Consider the following 20,869-nt stretch of genomic DNA (forward strand, 5'->3'; position numbering starts at 1 on the left):
TGACTTCAATGGGGTTCGTTATTCGAAACGAACCCTCGAACATCGCGGGAAGTTCGTTTCGAATAAAAGATCCCAAGTGGGCAGACCCCCCCCCCCCCAATCAACTATATTAAGAATAGATCATCCATAGATTAGGAGAATGGAAGAATCATGAATAAAGAAATATAAATTAAAAGGGGACTTGATGTCTTTCTGGAGGGGAAGGATATTACAGGATATAAATCTTAGGTTAGTTGTTAATAGGGCTATACAGGCAAGTAGGAACTATCAGAGGTTCATCCAGGGATTAGTCTGATTGCCATTAGGGAGTCGGGAAGGAATTTTTCCCCTAAAAGGGTTAATTGGCTCCTGCCTCTTGGTTTTTTTACCTTCCTCTGGATCAACAACATAGGAGGATAAACAGCCTGGACTAGATGGACATTGTCTTTATTCGGCCTTGCATACTATGTTACTATAAAAAGGGCTTCATAATTGCCACAATCGCACTACGCTCACCAACTACTTCTCTTCCTGTTTGAAAGTCTGCAGTCTGGATTCTAATAAAACTGCCTTCCCAATAAATTCACAGCCTGCAGACAGTGCAAGTGTCGCCTAAAGACATGGTGTGTACCCCATTGGGTCCATATAACACAGGTTGAGGCAGTAAATAAGTAAAAGTAATGATCAGGTGGAAGATGATATTCTGAGCTTCTCATTAATAGAATACATTCAAACAAGATTTGTGAAAGGCTCTTACCGTTCACCGACACTGATATGGGTTTTTCGAGTCCACTCATGGTTACTTCAGAACTTTCCTGCAAGAATCCCACAAAGAGAGATGAGAAAAAAAAGACCCCTAATTTATCTTATGTCCATCAATATTGTGTACTATCGACACTCCCCAGCCTTAACTGAATAAAACTGTGGACCACCATCAAATTAAAACACTTCACCACGGACTCCGCTCCTGGACACCGAAGAAGCAGGATATGTCTTACAGAACTCCTGCGCTGAATCCTGGCCCCAGAGACATCAGGACCCCTTCGGTGCCCTGAAACAGCTGAAGGTGATTGATATCCCCATACTTGTTTTGGGGAAAGCCCCCCCCACTCACCGCCCATGGAGGATACATGGAAGCATGGAAAACAGTAGATGCCGTGAGGACCAGGATATGTCACTTCCCAAGACTTCTTCGGCGGCAGAGGATCCCGGTAAGACCCCATCTCGCCGTGGCCCCTCGATCCGGAACCCCATGTCACAGCCACCGCCATGCTAAAGTCTAACAAAGCGCAAAGCCGTGGCCTAAATTTCTGGCGGCTACACATGGGGTACCCTTGCTGGTCCCCCGAGGGGGTTGAAGAGTACCATGGTGCCACTCTACCATCGGGAGGACCCCGCTTACCACTCTGGGTGAATCCGCCATCTCCACAACGCTCCCCTGGTGCAGCCTGGCTAGTTCCGGAGCCACAATCTGAATTTCCAGCCATTGTGGACGTTGCAGTGACTCAGCCACTCCACCTCCCGGGCTACCTCTGATGGCAAAGACCTCTGGCAACCTCTGCTTGCCCGCCGCTCCCGGCCCCCTGCGAAATGGACCTTGATCTGCTGTGGCCTAGCAGTGCATAAAGCCATGGCCTACAGTTTGGACTGACCTGCATGTTGCCTGGACTCTTTGGCGTCCAGAAGAGGCCATAAAAGAACCAAAGCACTCATCACCTGATGATGGGGGAAAGCTTCCCTGCTACATTGGGGGATTCTGCCACTGTCAGTGTGCCGCTACCTGGATGCGGCCTAGTTGGCTCCGGAGACTTGGGGCCCTGACTGCTGCGGACACTGCGGGGGTCAAAACACTCTGCCCCCTGGATCGTTTCCGGTGGCAAAGATTCTCTGGCAAATTACGTCTGCTACAGCTCCTGACACAAACACCTACAGTGCAACTGAATGCCGAACAAGGCCTAGTGCCAATCCAAGCCATGGCCTGGATTTCTGACTACCCGACACATCGCAGCAGCATCGCATCTGCACTGACAGGAATTGGAGGTAAGAGTCGACGGAGGGAGCTCACACGGTCCACCAAGAACAAACACCCCGCAGCCAACTGCTGATAGCCACGGTATTCAAGAACCATAACACATAGCCTGGGCCACATCGGTCCCCTATTGCTGCCCTAACAATTGATATTGCTCTGGACTTTTGGCAAACTGGAGAAGGGGGGCTGTACCAATAAGAGCACAATATAGCAAGACAGATTAAACTCCCATAGATCAACACCACTGAAGACCATGGGAGAAAGTGCTGGCCATGATTCAATCTCTTGGTGTGCCACTAACATGGATGACTACTGCATAATTATCAGATGACAAGCTACATCCATATTATCGACCTGCTGATAACTCTTCATTGATCTTAGAGACGGAGTGAAATTTTTTACCTTTGTGTACACAATCCGTGAAATCCCTAGACCTGGAGAAGTCCAAGTATGGACAAATACCTAAATGAACGCAGCTCGGCATGAGTAACACGCCAGCTTTATTCGGGGAAAAAAAACAGCAACTGGAAAACAAAAAAGTAAACCATCTAAATCTGCTAAAGAGAAAGAACACAAAAGACTTTAACAATCTATGTCCCCACAAAAACCTGCCTCACCCCGTGCCACGGCTATAACCGCTTCTCACTCGGATGAACTGGACACCTCTTCCTCCTCTTCACAGGCCTCTCCACCGGCCGTTGGGGCCTCTGACAACATGGAGGTGGCGCAGGAGGTGTCAGAAATCCTTTTTCCTTTATTTGATAGCAGATTGGAGACACTACATAATTCTATAAATTCGGCACTATCGCAAATCATAAATAACACCCAAAGGTTGGCCGAACTGGAGATGAAAACTCAAAATGTAGAACACACCATCACAACTCTGCAGGCCTTGCTTCAGAGAAGTTAGTCAGAGACTGAAATGCTCTGAGAGAAACTCAACGACTTAGAAAACAGACATGGTGGCAACATCTACGTTTTGTCGGGTTACCAGAATAAGTAACCTTTATCCAACTTATAACATTTTGTCGCCCAAATATATGAATTGGGTGACAAAAGAAGCTATGCTACAAGCTTACAGGCATCAAGGTGAACTGCTAATCCAGGGAGTGAAGATCCTATTGTTCTAGGACTTTTCCGTGGCGGTCTCACAAAAACGCAAGCTATTTACCCTGATATGCCAAATCCTTCATGAAAGGAACACCCGCTTTCAGCTACTATACCATGCAAAACCTTGTGTCCAAGATAAACAAAACTTGAACAGTGCCTCGTATAGGGTAGTAGTATTTATAGTTTTATAGTGTAGATAATACTGCACTCACCTGGTGCGTGTTGGGAGAACCCTGTTAGGGGAACATCCACCAGGCACCCGTGTCCGAGATCTCATTGTATAAATCCTCATCCACCATCCAGTCTCCTGGAGAGATGTCTTGGAGAAAAAAAACTCGCTGGTATCCAGGGAGCTCTAAGTACAATACGAGTTATAGGTACAAAAAGAAAAATCTCTGTGCTCCACGGGATGGGATTTAGTGAAAAGTGCCCAAAGGTTCTTTGGGCATTTTTCACTACAACCCCAACCTGTGCAGAACAGAGATATTTTACTTTTTGCACCTATACCTGGTCTTCGTGTCCAAGATAGCAACAGTTCCCTCCTCTTCAACACTCCAGAGGAAGCTAGAAGACACATGCATTTAGAGGAGGCTGGAGAATGAGGCTAGCATACAGGAGGAACTTTATTTCCGGTTTCTACTTTACTCACACTCTAAGTAACATGGATATGGCGACTGCTATGTCTAACAAATACTAATGTTTATGTTACTTGTTATTATATTCTTTTTTCCATGTTCTAACCTGACCTGCTTGACTTTCAGGGAATAGTTTAGTGATAGTAGTGGGAGGCCCCCGTGGCACGGCACAAGTGTTATTCCATTGTACCTGTGGCTCACTGTTGTCGAAGGGTTCAATGACAAAAGTGAGGCACATATCGAGGTATTTATGCCTAGATCATGCACCCTATTATGCCTACAAACACAGAAGAAGTAGAAGAATTCCAAACAACTACAACACTACGATTTCTGTCCTGGAACAAGCAGGACTTAATACACCCGTTAAGCGGAAAAAAGTCATCACACACCTAAAACATCACAAACCAGACATCATATTCCTACAGGAAACACATTGGAAGCAGGGAGGAGGGGGTGATCTACGGGCACCGAGGATTGACTCATGTTACACAGCTTCACATATGCAGTCACACAGAAATCTAGGAAAATACTAAGAGACAATGCATTGGTTAGGTGCACAACTAACTGCATTCAGACAAAGACTGCTGTTTACAAGCAATCACAAAGGAAGTGACAACATTAGCAGGCATTATGGGTACAGACTGGATGGCTTAAATAGGAAGCCTAATTACAAATCCTCCCAAGCTGAGTGGAGGAGCCAGACACAGTAACCCTGTGACTGCTGGAAGAAACAGAGTCAGGGGACTGGACGATGCCCTGGTCTCCTGGACCTAACAACAATCCACTCAATAGTTTTGTCTGACCATGCACCAGTTACATTGGAGTTACAATTGGTCCCTTCTCGGAGGTTGTCGCTGTTCTGGCACTTCCCCTCCTTCCTGTAGGAATCGGAGGATTTTAGGGAGTACCTGAGACTCCATTGGAAGAAATATACAGATGATAACAGGGAACATGAGGATGACATAGCACTGTTTTGGCAGGCCTCAAAGGCAGTAATTCGAGGCCATGTCATAGGTTACGTTTCCCATAGACGCAGAAAGTTTCATTAAGAATTTGGGGCACTACATACCTCCTTGCTGATGGTGCAGAAAGAGCATATTGACTCCCCAAATAATAACTCATAATAAATATTCCCAACAGCCAAACATCTCCTGGACACATTTGTACATACTCACGCATATTGGCAACAAAAAATAAATTTTATAGATGGGGTAACAGGACAAGACATTTATTGTCTAACTTGGCCAAGTAGCGCCAACTGCACAAACCAATCTTTGCTCTAAAACACCCTATTACTGTCAATTTAATAACCAATCAAGAAGAGGTGGCCCAAATACTATATGACGACTTTGAAGATCTCTATAGAGCAGAACCATCTAATACCCAAGACATACACACTTTTTTGGACACAGTAGGCCTACCTACGCTCTAAGACAAACAAACATCCTTGTTAGATGCTACCATACGGGAGGAAAAGGTGCGAGGCATAATTGTGCCAACAGCAGGGTATTTTCGGCAGAATACTATAAAATACTTTCAACAGACCAAGTGCCAACACTGACGCAACTTTACAACACAATGAACATAAATGGTACTGAAATTGAGGATTTGGGGGACTCTAGAACTATCTTACTTCGCAAACCTAACAAAGACTCTGCCGGCCCACGTTCATACAGACCAATAGCTTTACTAAATTGTGATTACAAGTTTCTGTCCAAGATACTAGCTATCAGAGATACTGATAGGCTTCAATTTATTCTCCCCTCTATACTCATTCCATCGCAGAAGGGCCTCACACATGAAAGAAGTGCTTTAAAAAATATCAAAACTGCAACAGCGGCAATGGTTACCGCAGAAAATCCCAATCGTCCAGTATTGATGCTTCTACATGCCAAGAAAGCTTTCGATAAAATGGCCTGGTCATTTTTAAACACAGTACTGGGGTGGCGTAGCTTTGGACAGACTTTTGTAAGTTACATAAACACGATACATACAAATGCCACCACTACTCTCACAGTTAATGGCCTTAACACCCCAACCATTGACTTATTTAGAGGGTCCCATCAAGGCTGCCCCCTCTCCTCATTGCTTTTTAATTTACCCATGGACCCATTGTTCAGGTACTTAATAAATAACCCACTCTTTAATGAAGCCTGCTATGCTGATTTGGAAATTAAGGTGGAAGCATTTGTAGGCGACACATTTTTGATAGTCAGCAGCCCCAAAGAAACACTGACACCCTTATTGCAAGAAATCGAGAGAATTGAAGAGCTCTCTGGCTATACCTTAAATTGAGACAACATGGAAGCATTACTAGTAAAAGGACCGGCTAAACTTTTGTGGATGGCCCAATACCCTTTCCATTCGGAAAGGCATTCCATACAGAATCTTGGAATACAGGTCAAAGGATGTCCTTCTAAATTATATAAAACAAACATTGAACCCTATATTAAAAAATTGGAAATTACTTTAAATTTATGGAAAAACTTTGCAGAGTCCTTTTGAGAAGAGCTAATCTTTTAAAAATGAGAGAATTCCCCCGTCTGCTATACATCCTACATTCTCTGCCCAGATTTTTAAAACTAACAGACATAAAAAGATCAATTATTTATACAGAAACTTCATTTGGGGTGGGAACAGACCGTGCATAGCTGTTAAAACATTGCAAAAACATAAAGTCAATGGTGAAATCAATCTCCCTCATATAAGGGACTACAATCTAGCAGTACAGGCTCGCATTATTCATGATTGGATATATTCCCAGTCAAATTTTACAAGCAAGCTGCTTGAGCAGAAAATGTCTGGCCCAATACAGTTACAAAATATCCTTCATCTCCAGGACGCAGAAGTACCAGAGACTGAAGCGTAACCCCCAAATACTTGCGTCTTGGAAGACGTGGGACAAACTACATCGCGACAGTCATGCATCCCCACATATATCCCCACAACTATCTTTTATTAACAACCCCAACTTTCAGGACAATAACCCACAAAACATTTTCTTTGATTGGTGGGCTCGAGGGATTAACTCGATGGACAAACTGCTACACAAGAAAGAAAAACGCATTTTGTCACATGAGGAAATGAAACAGAAGCTCCCTGAGCTGTCAGTTCCACTATTTTCCTACTTATAGGCTAGGCCCTATATCCAGGGACTCTTGCCGCAACTTAAAGAGATTGACTGGGCACAGATAGGTGACACATGGATTTCTAGGCTGGTGGGCATGGAGGGAATGATATCCTGGCTGCCTGGCTGTATAGAGCAATACGTAATAATATGCGGAAGCAGAATGACATTGACTTAGGGGTTGGAAAATGGTCTCTGGACGACAAAAACCCAACTCTCACGTTGATCATGGAATCGGTGTTGTTGGCTTACAAATACTTGCCCTCGGCCAGGTTCCTGGAAATGAGACTACAGGTCGTCCACAGGTCTTATCTAACCCCTGCAAGTGGGCATCACATGGGAATCTACCCTACCTCAACTTGTTTTAAATGCAAAGCACCAAATGCCAATTTATTCCATAGTTTATGAACATGTCCCCAGATCCAGGCTTTCTGGTCTCGAATTTATGAGTATACCACTGCACATTTGACGAACTTCTGTCCACAAGAGCCCCTGTGGGCAATTTTTGGACAACTGGACCCAAATAGATACCATTGCTCAAAGGGAGCCCACAAGTTATTGCACTTCGTGGCGGCATCAGAACTGAGGGCTATCTTGCAGATCTGGATACAGCCGACAGCCTCTCCCTTGAAACTGTTCCTGGGCAAACTAACATAATTGTTTCAAATGGACTGGGCTGAAACGTCGCTTTTCAAAGAAATAATGGTGATGCTGATCGGCAGTCAAAGATTGCTTCATGCTATATCAACATATGTACTGATCAAGCTGTTAGACCTTAGAGCTTTTAAAGATGTCTGAATCATGGTTATGATGTTGGATATGTGTCTCAATTGATTAATAAAAACATAAAAAAAAAAAAAAAGAAATATTTCACCACAATGGAAACTTGAGCAATACCCCCCAGTGTTACTGGGATGTGGAACTACCATTTAAAAAATATCCAGGAGAAGGAAGAATATCCACTCAGGTAAATGGAAACTAACTTACACTGATGTGCCAAAAGTAATTGTTGCAGCAGTGCTGGGGTCGCTGCCAGGTTGACGGAGTCTGGTGCAGGTTTTAGACATGGTTCCGCACCTTGTAACTTAGTAGGTGTAACGCAATGTGCTCACATCTGTGGGTGATTAGCTGGCTATTTACTAAGATGGATAGGAAGCTATGGTGCTGTAAATTGTCAGTTGCTCGCTGTCTGAGCTGGCAGTTAGTGGCTCCCGTGGAGAGCGTGGTGTCCACGGTTTTTTACTTTGGATGGCTCTGTGTGCTGTGTGCTGCAGCTTATTCTACAACAACTAAGTGCTGTGTTTTGCTTTGTTTTGTCCTTCATCAGTTTGGCCAAGTAGGGTTACTTTGGTCCCAGGAACAAGTGCAGGCCTGCATCTATCGACGCGATCAGTCTTCCATGTTAGCAAGGCCCTCTCCCTCGTTGGTTACGTATTTAGGGAAAGACTTCCCATTTATTATTTGTTGGTTTGTTTTTGCTGCTGCACTGTGAGCAATTATTATGCATGTCTGCAGGTGCTGGTCCAGGACGTCCTTTGCAGACATAACAGTCATGAGATAGAAACTAATATCATGTAAGATGCCCTATGGCCTTCTGAAGTGTAGTAACTGGACTGGCATCCATTTCACAAGTGGACAGTAGACATGTAAAGGAATATTGAGTGCCGACTGGATAACTACCCATAGCTCTAGGAAATTTGTAGGTGCAGTATATCTGTTGCAAATGGATCTCTCCACCGCATCCCATAAATGTTTGACTGAGCTCATGTCAGAGGAATGTGCAGGCCACACCATTAGTAGGAACTCTCCAGAATGTTCTGCAAATCAATTTTGGACAACTTGTTTCCGAAGGCATAGCACCTTATTGGACTGGAATATCACATCATTGTGGGGTTACATGCGCTGCAGTGATTGGCTGAGCCAAGGAACTTGATAACCAATCAGAGCCAGTGCTTCCTGGAGGCAGGGTTTTTAAACCCTGACCAGGAAGCGCTTGTGGAAAACTACAAGCAAGTGTGTCAGAGACCTGCGAAGAGAAGTGCGGCGGAGTGGACAGCGGCTGTTATGCGATGTATTGGTTTTTTTTTTAGTTGTTTTTTTTATGCAGCTACGGCTTATTTTTGTGCTAGGGCTTACATATAAAGCCTGCCGAAAATCCTGCCAAAAGAGCGCTACAAAGTCACGTGGCTTTGTAGCGACAAAAAATTGTGTTATCGCCGCCAAAAAAACACAGTGATATCGCACAGAACATTGCTGCAATTTCCTCTCAGCGATATTGCTGTCACCTGTGTGATAGAGGCCTTAAAGCAATAGAAACCATTTGCAGCCGCTATCGCTGACAGCCCACAATAACCACATGACAGAGAGCACACAGTATACTACACTGCTGCCGGAGAAGATTAGTAGAAAGCTTCATTACATCTGTATGTAGAGGATTTACAGAAATCTCAGCTTCATCTACCTGATGATCCAGTGGGACATGTTCCTCTTCCTCTGGACAATCCTGGGAATATAGAGGACTGGGACATCTCTCTGGGGGGATTCTCTGGCTGGATCCATCTAGAAGAAATAACCAGAAACTGAATACATTATATGTGTGATGATCGGATAGTGGCAATACTAGCTGTCCCTCAAAACGGTCCTCTATAATCAATGAAGGTCTCTTCTTACCCGGTGATGTGAGGGGCTGCTGATCCTCCAGCATGATGTCCTTGTACAGATCCTTGTGTCCTTGTAAATACTCCCACTCCTCCATAGAGAAATAGACAGCGACGTCCTGACACCTTATAGGAACCTGACACACACAATATACTATCATCCTCCAGACTCCTCCCTTGGCGGTATTATATTATGTCCCCCATTCCCAGCAGCGCTCACCTCTCCGGTCAGCAGCTCAGTGATATTGTGGGTAAGTTCTAGGATCTTCTGCTCATGTATCAGGAAATGAGGTGAAGGCTCGGTGATGTGGCTCTGTTTCTGGCTCCGTCCTCCTGACACACTGGGGGTCACACACTCACTGGACCACTTCTTCACTACTGTGCAATCCTGTGGATGGTGAGACACTGATCACCAAATGGAGGCTAAGAATCCTTCACCTTTCCCGTCATTCCCCTGTTTATTACTAGAGATAAGAGTGACATCATGTGAAGCTCTCACCTCCCCAGTTATCCAGTAGATGATCTCCAGGGTGAAGTCTAATATTCGGGCAGCCACGTGGTCTCTGTCCTTCTCCATCCTTGGTGAGTTATTGATGGAAGAGACCATGTCTTCGTCTGTGAGAGTCCTGTGTCTAAGGAACCTGAGGGCGACAAGAACATCTTCCATGAAGGGTCTCACTACTAGGGAATTATAGAGAATTAGTGGCAGCATACATTGGAGGTGATTTAGCTATAAAGGAGTCATATAATATTCTGATCAGTGATCTGGTATATATTAGTCAGCCGCCTCTGTTATATAGTGAGTTTAGGGCCACACAGTTTATACATCAAAGGTCCTAAAGTCACTTGGATATAACATCTACAGATAAATTAGTGCACTGCCTCCAACATACAGATGGGACAAGAAAGAAGGCAGATGCCCACGGTTCCCCTTTGTTGTCCGACTCCACATTACTTTCCATACAGTAGATGAATGTGGCCGAAGGCTCGTGAAGAACACACATCTCTATTAGAAGGCATTTAGAAGGGCGATTTTCCTGAATGATTTCTGTATCTACCTGCACATGTAATCAGGAAAACATTACATGAAGCCCAGCCTGACTCCTCCCACGCGTGTAACTGATCCTGTCCAAGACTTGGTTGTAACTTTAACTGCTGGGACACAATTCAAGGGTTCCTTAATACAGCAGGCAGACAATCCAGATGGAGATCAACTCTTATTTGTAATAAGGAGACGCCACAATATTTGTAAGGAGACGCCACAACACAGAACAATGACCAAGTATCTGTCCACTTTCAATATGGTAGATCCTGTTCACCACTTATGTTATCAGGGATATGGCCTCAACGCATCTCCCAAATGAGATGTCCATCAGCTTTCCTCAGGGGTCCGGGATCTGGCCTCAGCATCTGATTCTGGCACCTTCCAAATAGCTCACTCCCTTCAGCTTCATTCAACTATTGCCCCCAGCCACATGATCTCCGTCTTTTCACAACCCCATTTATGCTGAACAAGGATGATATTTGTAATTATTTGCCCTAAACATATGATGAAAACAGATCCACCAAGTCCTGTGACCCCCTTCCCACCCACATACTATAAATTTGTTTGGCTTTGGTCAGTCTGCCCAGGCTATTCACTGAGCAAATCTACATGATGCCCCATGTGACACAGAGTGTTAAGGCAGCAGAAATGCAGTCCTAAGTTCTCACTCAAGACCTTAAGGTTCAGGTAGCCAGCTCAAGGTTGACTCAGCTTTCCTTCATAATATGGATCTGAGAGATTTATCATATAAACATATACAAATATTAAAGGGGTTCTGACATGAAAAAAAAAAAATTGTACTCACCTTGCCTGGCCTGGCCTGATCGCCAGGCATGTCCCCTCCAGCCGGCATCTTCTTCTGTGCCTTTAAAGCAGAGCAGGAGCGGTCAAAAAGACCGCTTCCTGCTCTGGTCCGTCCGTCAGGCACTTCCGAGGTCAACGGACGGACCGCACAGTGCTTGGTGTGGGCGGCCCGTCCGTCCTGCTGAACTCTGGAGTGCTGAGCATGCGCAGTGGAGACGTGTCCCGTCCTGACTCCTGTCAGAGGGCACCTCTCCACTGCGCATGCGCGCGATCCCGGAGCGGCGCGGCTGCTGGAGGAAGAAGACTGCCTGCCGTGAGGCATACTAGCACTTTCTGCTTAGGTTAAGCAGCGCTGCTAATTAGAGCCACCTGATTGGCTCTTCGGCACCACGTGACTGCACAGCGTGCACCAATCAGGTGGCTCTAGTCAGGCTGCTTAACCTAAGCAGAAAGTGCTAATATGCTGCCGGGAGATGACCCCCCGATGTCAACAACAACAGGAGAACAGGTAAGTATAAGATTTTTATGCTTTAGCAGCCATTAACCCATGGGTTCCCTGGGTCCATTAGGCACACCAGGGAACAATGGCTGCTAAAGCATAAAAACATTATTCATGTCAGAACCCCTTTAAAAAAAAGTTTCTTTCCTTTCCTTTCTCTTAAGGCCCAATGTCCACGGGCGGATTTGTTATTAATAATCTGTTCATCAATTCCTCCTTTCAAAAGGCCTAGACGTCCAACCAATATACTGACGGTTACAAGGATAATCAATTAATATTAATATTATGATTAATATATAATGTTCTCACTATCACAAGTGAGATATTGCCTGATGTAGTCATTGACCCTAGATTTAACGACTACTGCTCTCCTCTGAAAACTAATTATTTTATAATTTACACATCTCTCTCAACTAAAAAACCTTGCATAGAGAACTAAGTTGTAGACCTAACTTCCCTCTCAATTTTTTTCACTGTTGGAGCTATCACTAAGCCCAAGTTCTAGGCTCTAGTAAATACTATCGGCAGTTTCTCTAGAAATATCGGACTCAGATTTTATCCTCTCCCCACAAATGCCAATGCCTACTAATAACCCTTCTAATACGCCTATAATCAGTACCATAACATATAATAAGTGTAACTGAACCTTCCTGTTTAATAGGATCTTTTCTTCAGTTTGGTTTATTCTCATTAATAATGAGCTTCTATCCAAACCCCTGACTTTTTTCACTGAGATAAACAAAATGCCCTCAGAATATCCTTTATCTACAAACTGGTTGGTCGAATTTTCAGCTTCCATTTCAACAACCTCTTCAAACAGCGATACTGGATCAGTATTCCCCCAACAGCCATGGAGGCAGATGATAACTAATAAACAAAACTAAACCATTTATTGCCTTGGGCTTATGGGAAGTATTTCATTCCACCTTACCAGCACCACACTTCATTTCCAAATCCAGATTCTGAACCTTATTCACTCCAGTATTGGCTGTGAACTGTAAATTATAATTGCTTACATTAACCTCATACAGAAATATATTCAATTCCACCGGGATACCAGACCAAACAAAAATGAAATCGTCAATAAAACACTTCTATAAGACCAGGGCTACGTCCAGTTTGGTACATATGGATTTATGTTCCCAAAGCCCCATGACTAATTTGCATAACTTGGTGTGAAACTCGTACCCATGGCGGTCCCGGAATGCTGGTAATAGTGGAACCAGAACAAATATAATTATGGGTTAATATAAAATGAATCATATTTATAATAAAAGTTACTTGTTCCTGCTCAGTTCCACTACTTTTATTCTCTAAATTCAATTTAATTCTCTCTAATCCCTGGTTATGTGTTATCGATGTATGCAATGTCACTAATATTCTATTACTCCTCCAGGAAGACCTGTACTATCACATGCATGGGCACTATGTGTGCAATTCCTCACACACTACTGTGCAGACACCAATCACCGCCCCGCTGATATCATCACCTTTATAGGGTTATTCCCATCACACAGAGTCATGGACCATCACTAGGATATGTCATCCCTGTGTGGTGTGTGTGTGTGTGTGGGGGGGGGGGGGGTCTGACTATCGGGACACCCGATCCTGAGAATGAAGGGGCTGCAGCTGGTTTAGCGCTGTGTGATAGGAATATAACCCAGGACAATAGTGACTCTTCCAGGGGTCGGAGAGCAAATCTCCCCTTAAGACCTCACACTACATGAGCAGGTGGATCAGCACTCTCCATGGTTAGTGCTGCCCCCTGCTGGCCTGACAGGGAGTCACCCAATTTTTTTTTGCCTCCCTTACCCAGTCTTCCTGTGATATACAGTACTATGTAAATGTTTTAGGCAGGTGTGGAATAAATGCTGCAAAGTAAGATTTTTTTTTCACAACTGGAAGGTGTGATTGACTGAATGACTCCAAATATATTTAGTAGGGGGAAAACAACCCTAAACATCAGAAGCAAAAACCAAAAATGGCAACAGCACGCAAAATAAATTTACTATAAGAGGTATACATACCTATAATCAATACTCTAACCACATTAAACAATGCAAGGTTCTTGGTATATAATTTGATCAGATTACATTGGCCCATCTACCAACGTCCAGGTGACCAAGCTTTCACAATGGTCCTAACGCTAAAGCCAGGTGGTATAGTCTTGACCCCAAACATCCAGCCAATGTCATTAAGACCTATCTTTAGTGTAGAGAAGAAGCAGGAGTCCTGGAAATTATAATATGGCCCCACAGAGCCCTGATCTCATCATCCAGTCTGTCTGGGATTACATGAAGAGACAGAAGGGTGTGAACAAGCCGACATCCACAGACGTTCTTAGCTTAGTGTAGTGGCCTGCAGTATATATATCTGGCCCCTCCATAATTGTCATGTCTTTAGATGCACAGTGCAAATTATCTTGTCAGTGATTATGTGTATTGCACAGCTGCAGCATATGAGAGGTTAATGTCTGGGTATGTCTGGGAAATGTAACAATTTATGTAAATTCAAGTCAGTCTGTCTGTCTGGTCAGTGGATGCAGACTAGTCTACCCGTGGAGTATAACATCTGAAAGGAGTGTGAGAGAGAGGAGAAAGAGTTGCCTAGGCCTATCCAATATGGAGGAAGCAGAGTGATATCTCAGCTGCTAGAAATGGACAATATCCCGTTTCATCCCCAGTTGGTGTAGATACCTAGAGTGACTGTGAAAGGCCTGAGAGTGTGCAGCAATAGACAACCAAAACGTGAGTGTTGGCTGGTAGAGAGTATGAGAGTGAGAGAAGTCTTCCGGGAGATAACGAGGACTGTATGCACCAAGATACCCCGAGTAGCCTCCCTGCCTCCTCACAACTAGAAGTTATTTTAAAACCAATCGTCCATGACAAGAACTGTTATGTATTATCCCTGTTGGATGTTACAGTAAAGAATGACTCTACCGACTGTTCCTGGTTTAATCTATTTAAAGTACAGCTCTGTGTGTGTGGACTATTTGTTGCAGCATCATTGTAATTCACCACAGTGGATGGAACGGTGGCATCACCCCTGACAAATATTGAAAAATCCTTTCAGAGTCTTATACAAGTAATCGCACCACTAGCGTTGCCTGGAGAGGGATGTCAGGGCCTTGGCAAAGGGTTGCATGCGTCTCTCAGGGAGGAGATGGTAGTGCCACGTGACATCCCCAACATCTACCCCGCCATCTCCTCAGCTGTGGGCCCTGTGCCTCGGTAACTGCATTACTTCTCCAAGATGATACAAAACACCTCGCTGCTGGATTCCCTCAAGTACTGTGTGTGAGCGGATCTATAAGAACTGATGCTTTCTTGAAAGCAAAGATGGTCCCACCAAATAGTGATTTGGTTTAGATTTCTTTTTTGTTCAGTAACTTTGTATTTTGTTAGGGTGCTTTCACACTTCTGCTGGGGATTCCGCCTTCCTGCTTTGCTCGAGAGCAGAAAAAGGGAAAACCCCAACAGCGGAATGGTTCTGTCTCTGGTTGGAGTCAAACAGCGATGTGATTAGATGAACAGTCTTGCCACCTGAGGCTCTTAAAGTGGTTTAACCCTTGATCTTTAAAAAGGCTCTTGGAGGCTCCTTGTGTGCAGTGACCTCTTCTTACGCTTCTGTGGAGGTTGTTGGCCACTAGATGCCTCCATGATGCGGAGAAGAGATTTTGCCCAGTTTAAGAGGGAGCATATTATTGGGATGCGAGAAGCTTTATGAACGTATCAACAGATTGCCCGCCACCTGGGCCATTCTAACCAGACTGTCAGGAGGTGTTGGTACCCTTGGATGTGTGAGGGCACACAAGGCTACCGAGATTAGGAAACCTTCAGCAAACCAGAACTATTATTTTGTTCGCCATCTAGAGACACGAGGTGCCATCATCACACCCGTGCGTCTGTCGAAATCATTAGCATGCGCTTGGCAGAAGGTCATTTGGTCTAAAGACGCCTTATATGTGTACTGCCCTTTTTGAATTAAAATGTTCTTGTGGAGCCCCAAACCAGGACAGAGGGTGTGGTCAAGGGAGGCGTTAGGCGTGGGGCTTATCACAACATACGATTTTTGCCTCCGTCGTTGTAAAAAGGACAGGGCCTTTTAAAAAAATGAAGAAAAAAGAAGAGAACACTGGAGCGCTGGATAACTTGCATAATCTGACAGTTTCTCTGTTTATTCCATCTTACTTATAAATATGTATAGCTTATTACACTTCATTTGTAACCATCGGTTATTAAAAATCAGCATAAGCAGTGATGTCAATCTATAGGCAGGACTTTCTCTCAGGTCACACCTGGCCTTCAGGTTAGCTGGTTGGGCTTGAATTAACTACTTCTAGGCTCATTATTAAGTATAAATTTCTATAAAGATTTCAAACTTGGAATTGGCAGTGTTATTATTACTCATCTAAGGCCTACATGAAGGCTATAAACTATATGTGTATAAAAGGATTGTCTGGAGATTATATATATACCATATATACTCGAGTATAAGCCTAGTTTTTTAGCACATTTTTTTATGCTGAAGAAGCCCCCCTCGGCTTATACTCGAGTGAGGTAAAAAAAAAAAAACCCCGCAATACTCACCTCCCAGCCTGCGTCTGTTTCCCTGGCGCAATGGTCTCCCCGCTGGTGCGGCATTACTGAATGGCTGTGATTGGTTTATCGAGCATCGGCTGTGATTGGCAGGCGCTTGATCCAATCACAGCGCTTACTTGCGCAGCACTGACGGTGGGGAAATTTAAAGCTGAGTGGGGAGATAACAGCGGTAAGTATTCTCAAGCAGCTTGCCGCACCGCCAGGGAGACCATCGCGCTGGGGACACAGACGCCGGCTGGGAGTCAAGTATTGCATTTTTTCTTTACCTAGTATATACTCGAGTCTAGCTAAGCTTATATTTCAGTCAACACCAGTTTCTTGTGGTAAAACTTATTGACTCGGCTTATACTCAGGTCGGCTAATACTCGAGTATATACGGTATATATATATTTATATATATAGAGAGAGTTACATATCACATAGAAAGAACTAATTTTCCTCTGTTTCGTTATACTGGCTAATTGACAAAACATATAGTTTTCACAAAACAAAATTCAACTTTTAATTACACTGGGCACAAACGTTTTTCACCCATGTTGGTTCATCCAGGAGGACTAGATAGATTTTTGTGTGCGGATTTCAAATCTGTTTTCAGTTTGTTTTTTTTGTGCCACACCCGAGGGAAAAAAACCCTCCCATTAGTCCCAACCTGCTGCTGCGTGTCGCCCTGTGAAGGACTCTCCCGGGTTGACATCTCTGCAGCTATAATAAACTGAGAACCTAAAACTCACTGAATTACACTGACAGAAAAACCACCTGGTGATAAAGAAAGAAACAAGAGGGTCGGACTACAAGTCACAGGTACCCTGACGAGCACTGACCTGCAGAGGAGCAGACTAATGACTGCCGGAGCTTCAGTGATGATGGGCTAAATCCTAGTTGCTACAGCACCTTTGGTGATGTCACAGTCATGTGACCAGTTATATACATGAGCTGGATGGTGTAATGTTAGTAGCTAGACAGGTTAGTTTACCTTCAGGACACAGTGAGATGAGTAAGTAGACTCCTCCCCTTAGTTCTACTTGTTGTCAGTCTCCTCATTACCTTCCCCTAGTAGTAGAGTAGATGGCCGCAGGCTGGTGAAGCACATCTCTATGAGGCTCTGTTCACACCGGCATTGGAGGCTCCGTTCAGAGCGTGCGGCGCAGATCCGGCGTGTAATGACATACGATAAAGCCGTACATTATAGTCTATGGGGTCCGTCCAGCAGTTTGGTTCATCCAGGGGATTCTGCTCCCATACAGTAATCGGCAGCGCAGATGTGAGCAGCCGCCGCCTCCTTTTACACGGGGAGATAAATGACATTGTTCGCTTATGCAGCCTGTTTATACCGGCAGATAAACCGCTGACTGACTAAGGCCTCGTGTCTGCTGGCACACACGGTTTACAAGTGTGGAAACCCCTCAGCGGTTTCCACCCGTGCCCGCAGCCATGAGGCCTAAAAAGACATTACTCACCTGTCCGGCTGCCGTGGGGTCTTCTCCGTTGGGGCCGGATCTTCTTCCTTCTGCACAGTGGAAGTGGCGTGCTTTTTTTTTTTAATCCCCTGCTTTCCTGCAGATCCGCGGCACAGACGGCTTCCATTGACTTCAATAGAAGCCGTCCGAGCAGGAAACCGCAGAAAATGGAGGATGCTGAGGGTGTTTTCTCGCGTTGCATGCCGTGAAAAAATGACATCCGCAGGTATATAATGACCTGCGAATGCCCAATGAATGTATATGGGCATATTGAACTGCGGATCATCTCCTTTGTCGTATCGCCATGTTCCTATCTGACCCGGGGCCAGACAGCCTTTATTTATAGCCCCAATACATTGCATGTGTCACTGGTTATTAGTCAATTAACTTTGCAAGGTTATTAGTTAGTTTTCAATTCAACATTTCATGGGTTAATTTAAGACTTCTTCGTGTCCATTGGTTACATCTCATTATTCTTAGTATAGTTTCTAAATTTCAAGAAATATCATAATTCATTGGACAGTTCTCAACCCAACATCGGATTGGTCAATTAAATTGCACTCATTGGACATATTCTTATTCTTTATTTCCATACCTTCAAGAAAATTGTAACTCGCAGTGAATAACATCTTGAAAGAGTGCCAAGAGACCAAGCGTAGAACATGTCCTTATTAGAGATGAGCGAGCACCAAAATGCTCGGGTGCTCGTTGCTCAAGTCGAACTTTCCGCGATGCTCAAGGGTTCCTTTCGAGTAACGAACCCCATTGAAGTCAATGGGCGACTCGAGCATTTTTGTATATGACCCATGCTCCGCTAAGGTTTTCATTTGTGAAAATCTGCAAAACCTACGAACGTGATGGAAATGACACAGAAACGGATAGGGCAGCCGAGGGGCTACATGCAGGGCTGCATCTCAGGTTTCCAGGTCTCACTATTAAGCCACAATAGCGGCAAGAGTGCCCCCCTCCCCCCAACAATTTTTACTTCGGACAAACCCTCATTAGCAAGGCACACCTTAGCTAAGCACCACACTACCTCCAACCAAGCACAATCACTGCCTGCGGGACACACCGCTGCCTCTTCTCCAGGCTTACCTGCTGCCCAAACCCCCCGCATGACCCTGCGTCCGCAGCACACAAAAAAGTGTCCCTGCGCAGCCTTCAGCTGCCCTCATGCCACACGCTGGCTTCATAGCCACACCGCCCTCATGTCTATTTATAAGTGCGTCTGCCATGAGGAGGAACCGGAGGCACACACTGCAGAGTGTTGGCAGGGCCAGGTAGCGACCCTCTTTAAAAGTGTGTGTGTGGGAGGGGGGGGCGATAGCCCAAAATCCTGTAGAGAATCAATGAGAAATTGATGTTCGATCTTCATTGCAACCCTGTGCCACCTCCGTCAGGAGCTGCAAACGTGGGCATAAAGGGGACTCAGCTACCAGCCCAGCACTTCTACACATCTCCACAATGCAGCAATACTCGGTGTGGGAAGTATGTGAGCGGGCCCTGTGTCAGCCTCTGTCCCAGCAAACACCTTGTGTGACCCAAGGTGCTGCGAGTGACATAGCAATGGGGAATCCATGTGTCCACACACTACTCATTCTGTTTGGGTGTCGCATACCTCATCGACAACGCAAGGGGTAAACCATCTGCACTCTGCACCCTACCCAAGTCTGTCAGTGTTTTGGGGACAGACAGGTAAAACACCGCTATGGGAAGTCTGTGTGCACCCACAGCATGGGTAGCTCCCATGAACCCACAGATGGTACATAAAGAAATCCCATTGCAGTGCCCCGGATAGCTGAGGTAACGTGAGAAAAAATACATGTTGGCTTCGGCCCACACTCCATGCACTAGTCAGTCTGTTTTTTTTTTAAAAGTGCCAGGCAGGTACAACTCCGCAATGGGAAGACTGTGTGCACCCGCAGCATGGGTGGCTAGCAGGAACCCACAGACGGTACATAAAGAAATCCCATTGCAGTGCCCTGGATAGCTGAGGTTACATGAGAGAAAATACATGTTGGCTTCGGCCCACACTCCATGCCCTAGTCAGTCTGTTTTTTTTTTAAATTGCCAGGCAGGTACAACTCCGCTATGGAAAGTCTGTGTGCACCCGCAGCATGGGTGCCTGGCAGGAACCTACAGATGGTACATAAAGAAATCCCATTGCAGTGCCCCAGATAGCTGAGGTTACATGAGAGAATATACATGTTGGCCTCGGCCCACAACCCATGCCCTAGTCAGTCTGGGTTTTTTGGGGGGCCAGATAGGTAGAACACCGCGATGGGAAGACTTAGTGCACCCATAGTATACACAGACCCCTGTAATATTCCTCTAGTAAAGGTATAAGCTGACCCCAGTAAAATTTCAATAGTAACAGTATAGACAGAGCCCAGTAACATTTCAGTAGTAACAGTATAGGCAGACCCCAGTAACATTTATGTAGCAGCAGTATAAGCAGACCCCTGTAAGATTTATGTAGCACAAGCATAGGCAGACCCCTGTAACATGTCTGTAGTAGAAGTATAGGCAGACCCAAGTAACATTTCTGTAGAAGTAAAGGCAGACCCCAGTAACATTTCGCCTCAGTATAAGCAGACCACTGTAACATTTATGTAGCAGAAGCATAGGCAGACCCCAGTAATATTTATGTAGTAGCAGTATTGGCAGACCCCTGTAATATTTCTGTAGTAACAGTACAGACAGATCCCAGTAACATTTCTGTTGCAGAAGTATAGGCAGACCCCTGTAACATTTAAGTGGCAGCAGTATAGGCAGACCCCAGTAACATCCTTGTGGCAGCAGTATAGGCATACCTCTGTAAAATTTACGTGGCAGCAGTATAGGCAGACCCCAGTAACATCATTGTGGCAGCAGTATACGCAGACCCCTGTAACATTTCTGTAGTAACAGTATAGACAGATCCCAG

General features: G+C 44.9%; 1 protein-coding gene across 2 annotated transcripts in view; it reads right to left on the reverse strand.

The window, feature by feature from the left end:
- Positions 1-17,675, reverse strand: part of LOC136620531 (zinc finger protein 420-like) — a 254,703-nt gene extending 237,028 nt beyond the window's left edge. The window contains exons 1-6 of one of the 2 annotated variants that reach the window (XM_066595378.1): positions 17,308-17,675; positions 10,037-10,218; positions 9,758-9,925; positions 9,551-9,674; positions 9,342-9,439; positions 737-794 (exon numbers count right to left, since the gene is read on the reverse strand). In XM_066595378.1, the coding sequence (XP_066451475.1) occupies positions 737-794; positions 9,342-9,439; positions 9,551-9,674; positions 9,758-9,925; positions 10,037-10,204 (616 nt within the window). In that variant the 5' untranslated portion in view covers positions 10,205-10,218; positions 17,308-17,675. The remainder of the gene's footprint in view (positions 1-736; positions 795-9,341; positions 9,440-9,550; positions 9,675-9,757; positions 9,926-10,036; positions 10,219-17,307) is intronic. The other variant, XM_066595379.1, reaches the window with a different exon arrangement.
- Positions 17,676-20,869: the final 3,194 nt, after the last annotated feature.

Source organism: Eleutherodactylus coqui, chromosome 3, assembly GCF_035609145.1.
Source record: "Eleutherodactylus coqui strain aEleCoq1 chromosome 3, aEleCoq1.hap1, whole genome shotgun sequence".
NCBI classification, from domain to species: Eukaryota; Metazoa; Chordata; class Amphibia; order Anura; family Eleutherodactylidae; genus Eleutherodactylus; species Eleutherodactylus coqui.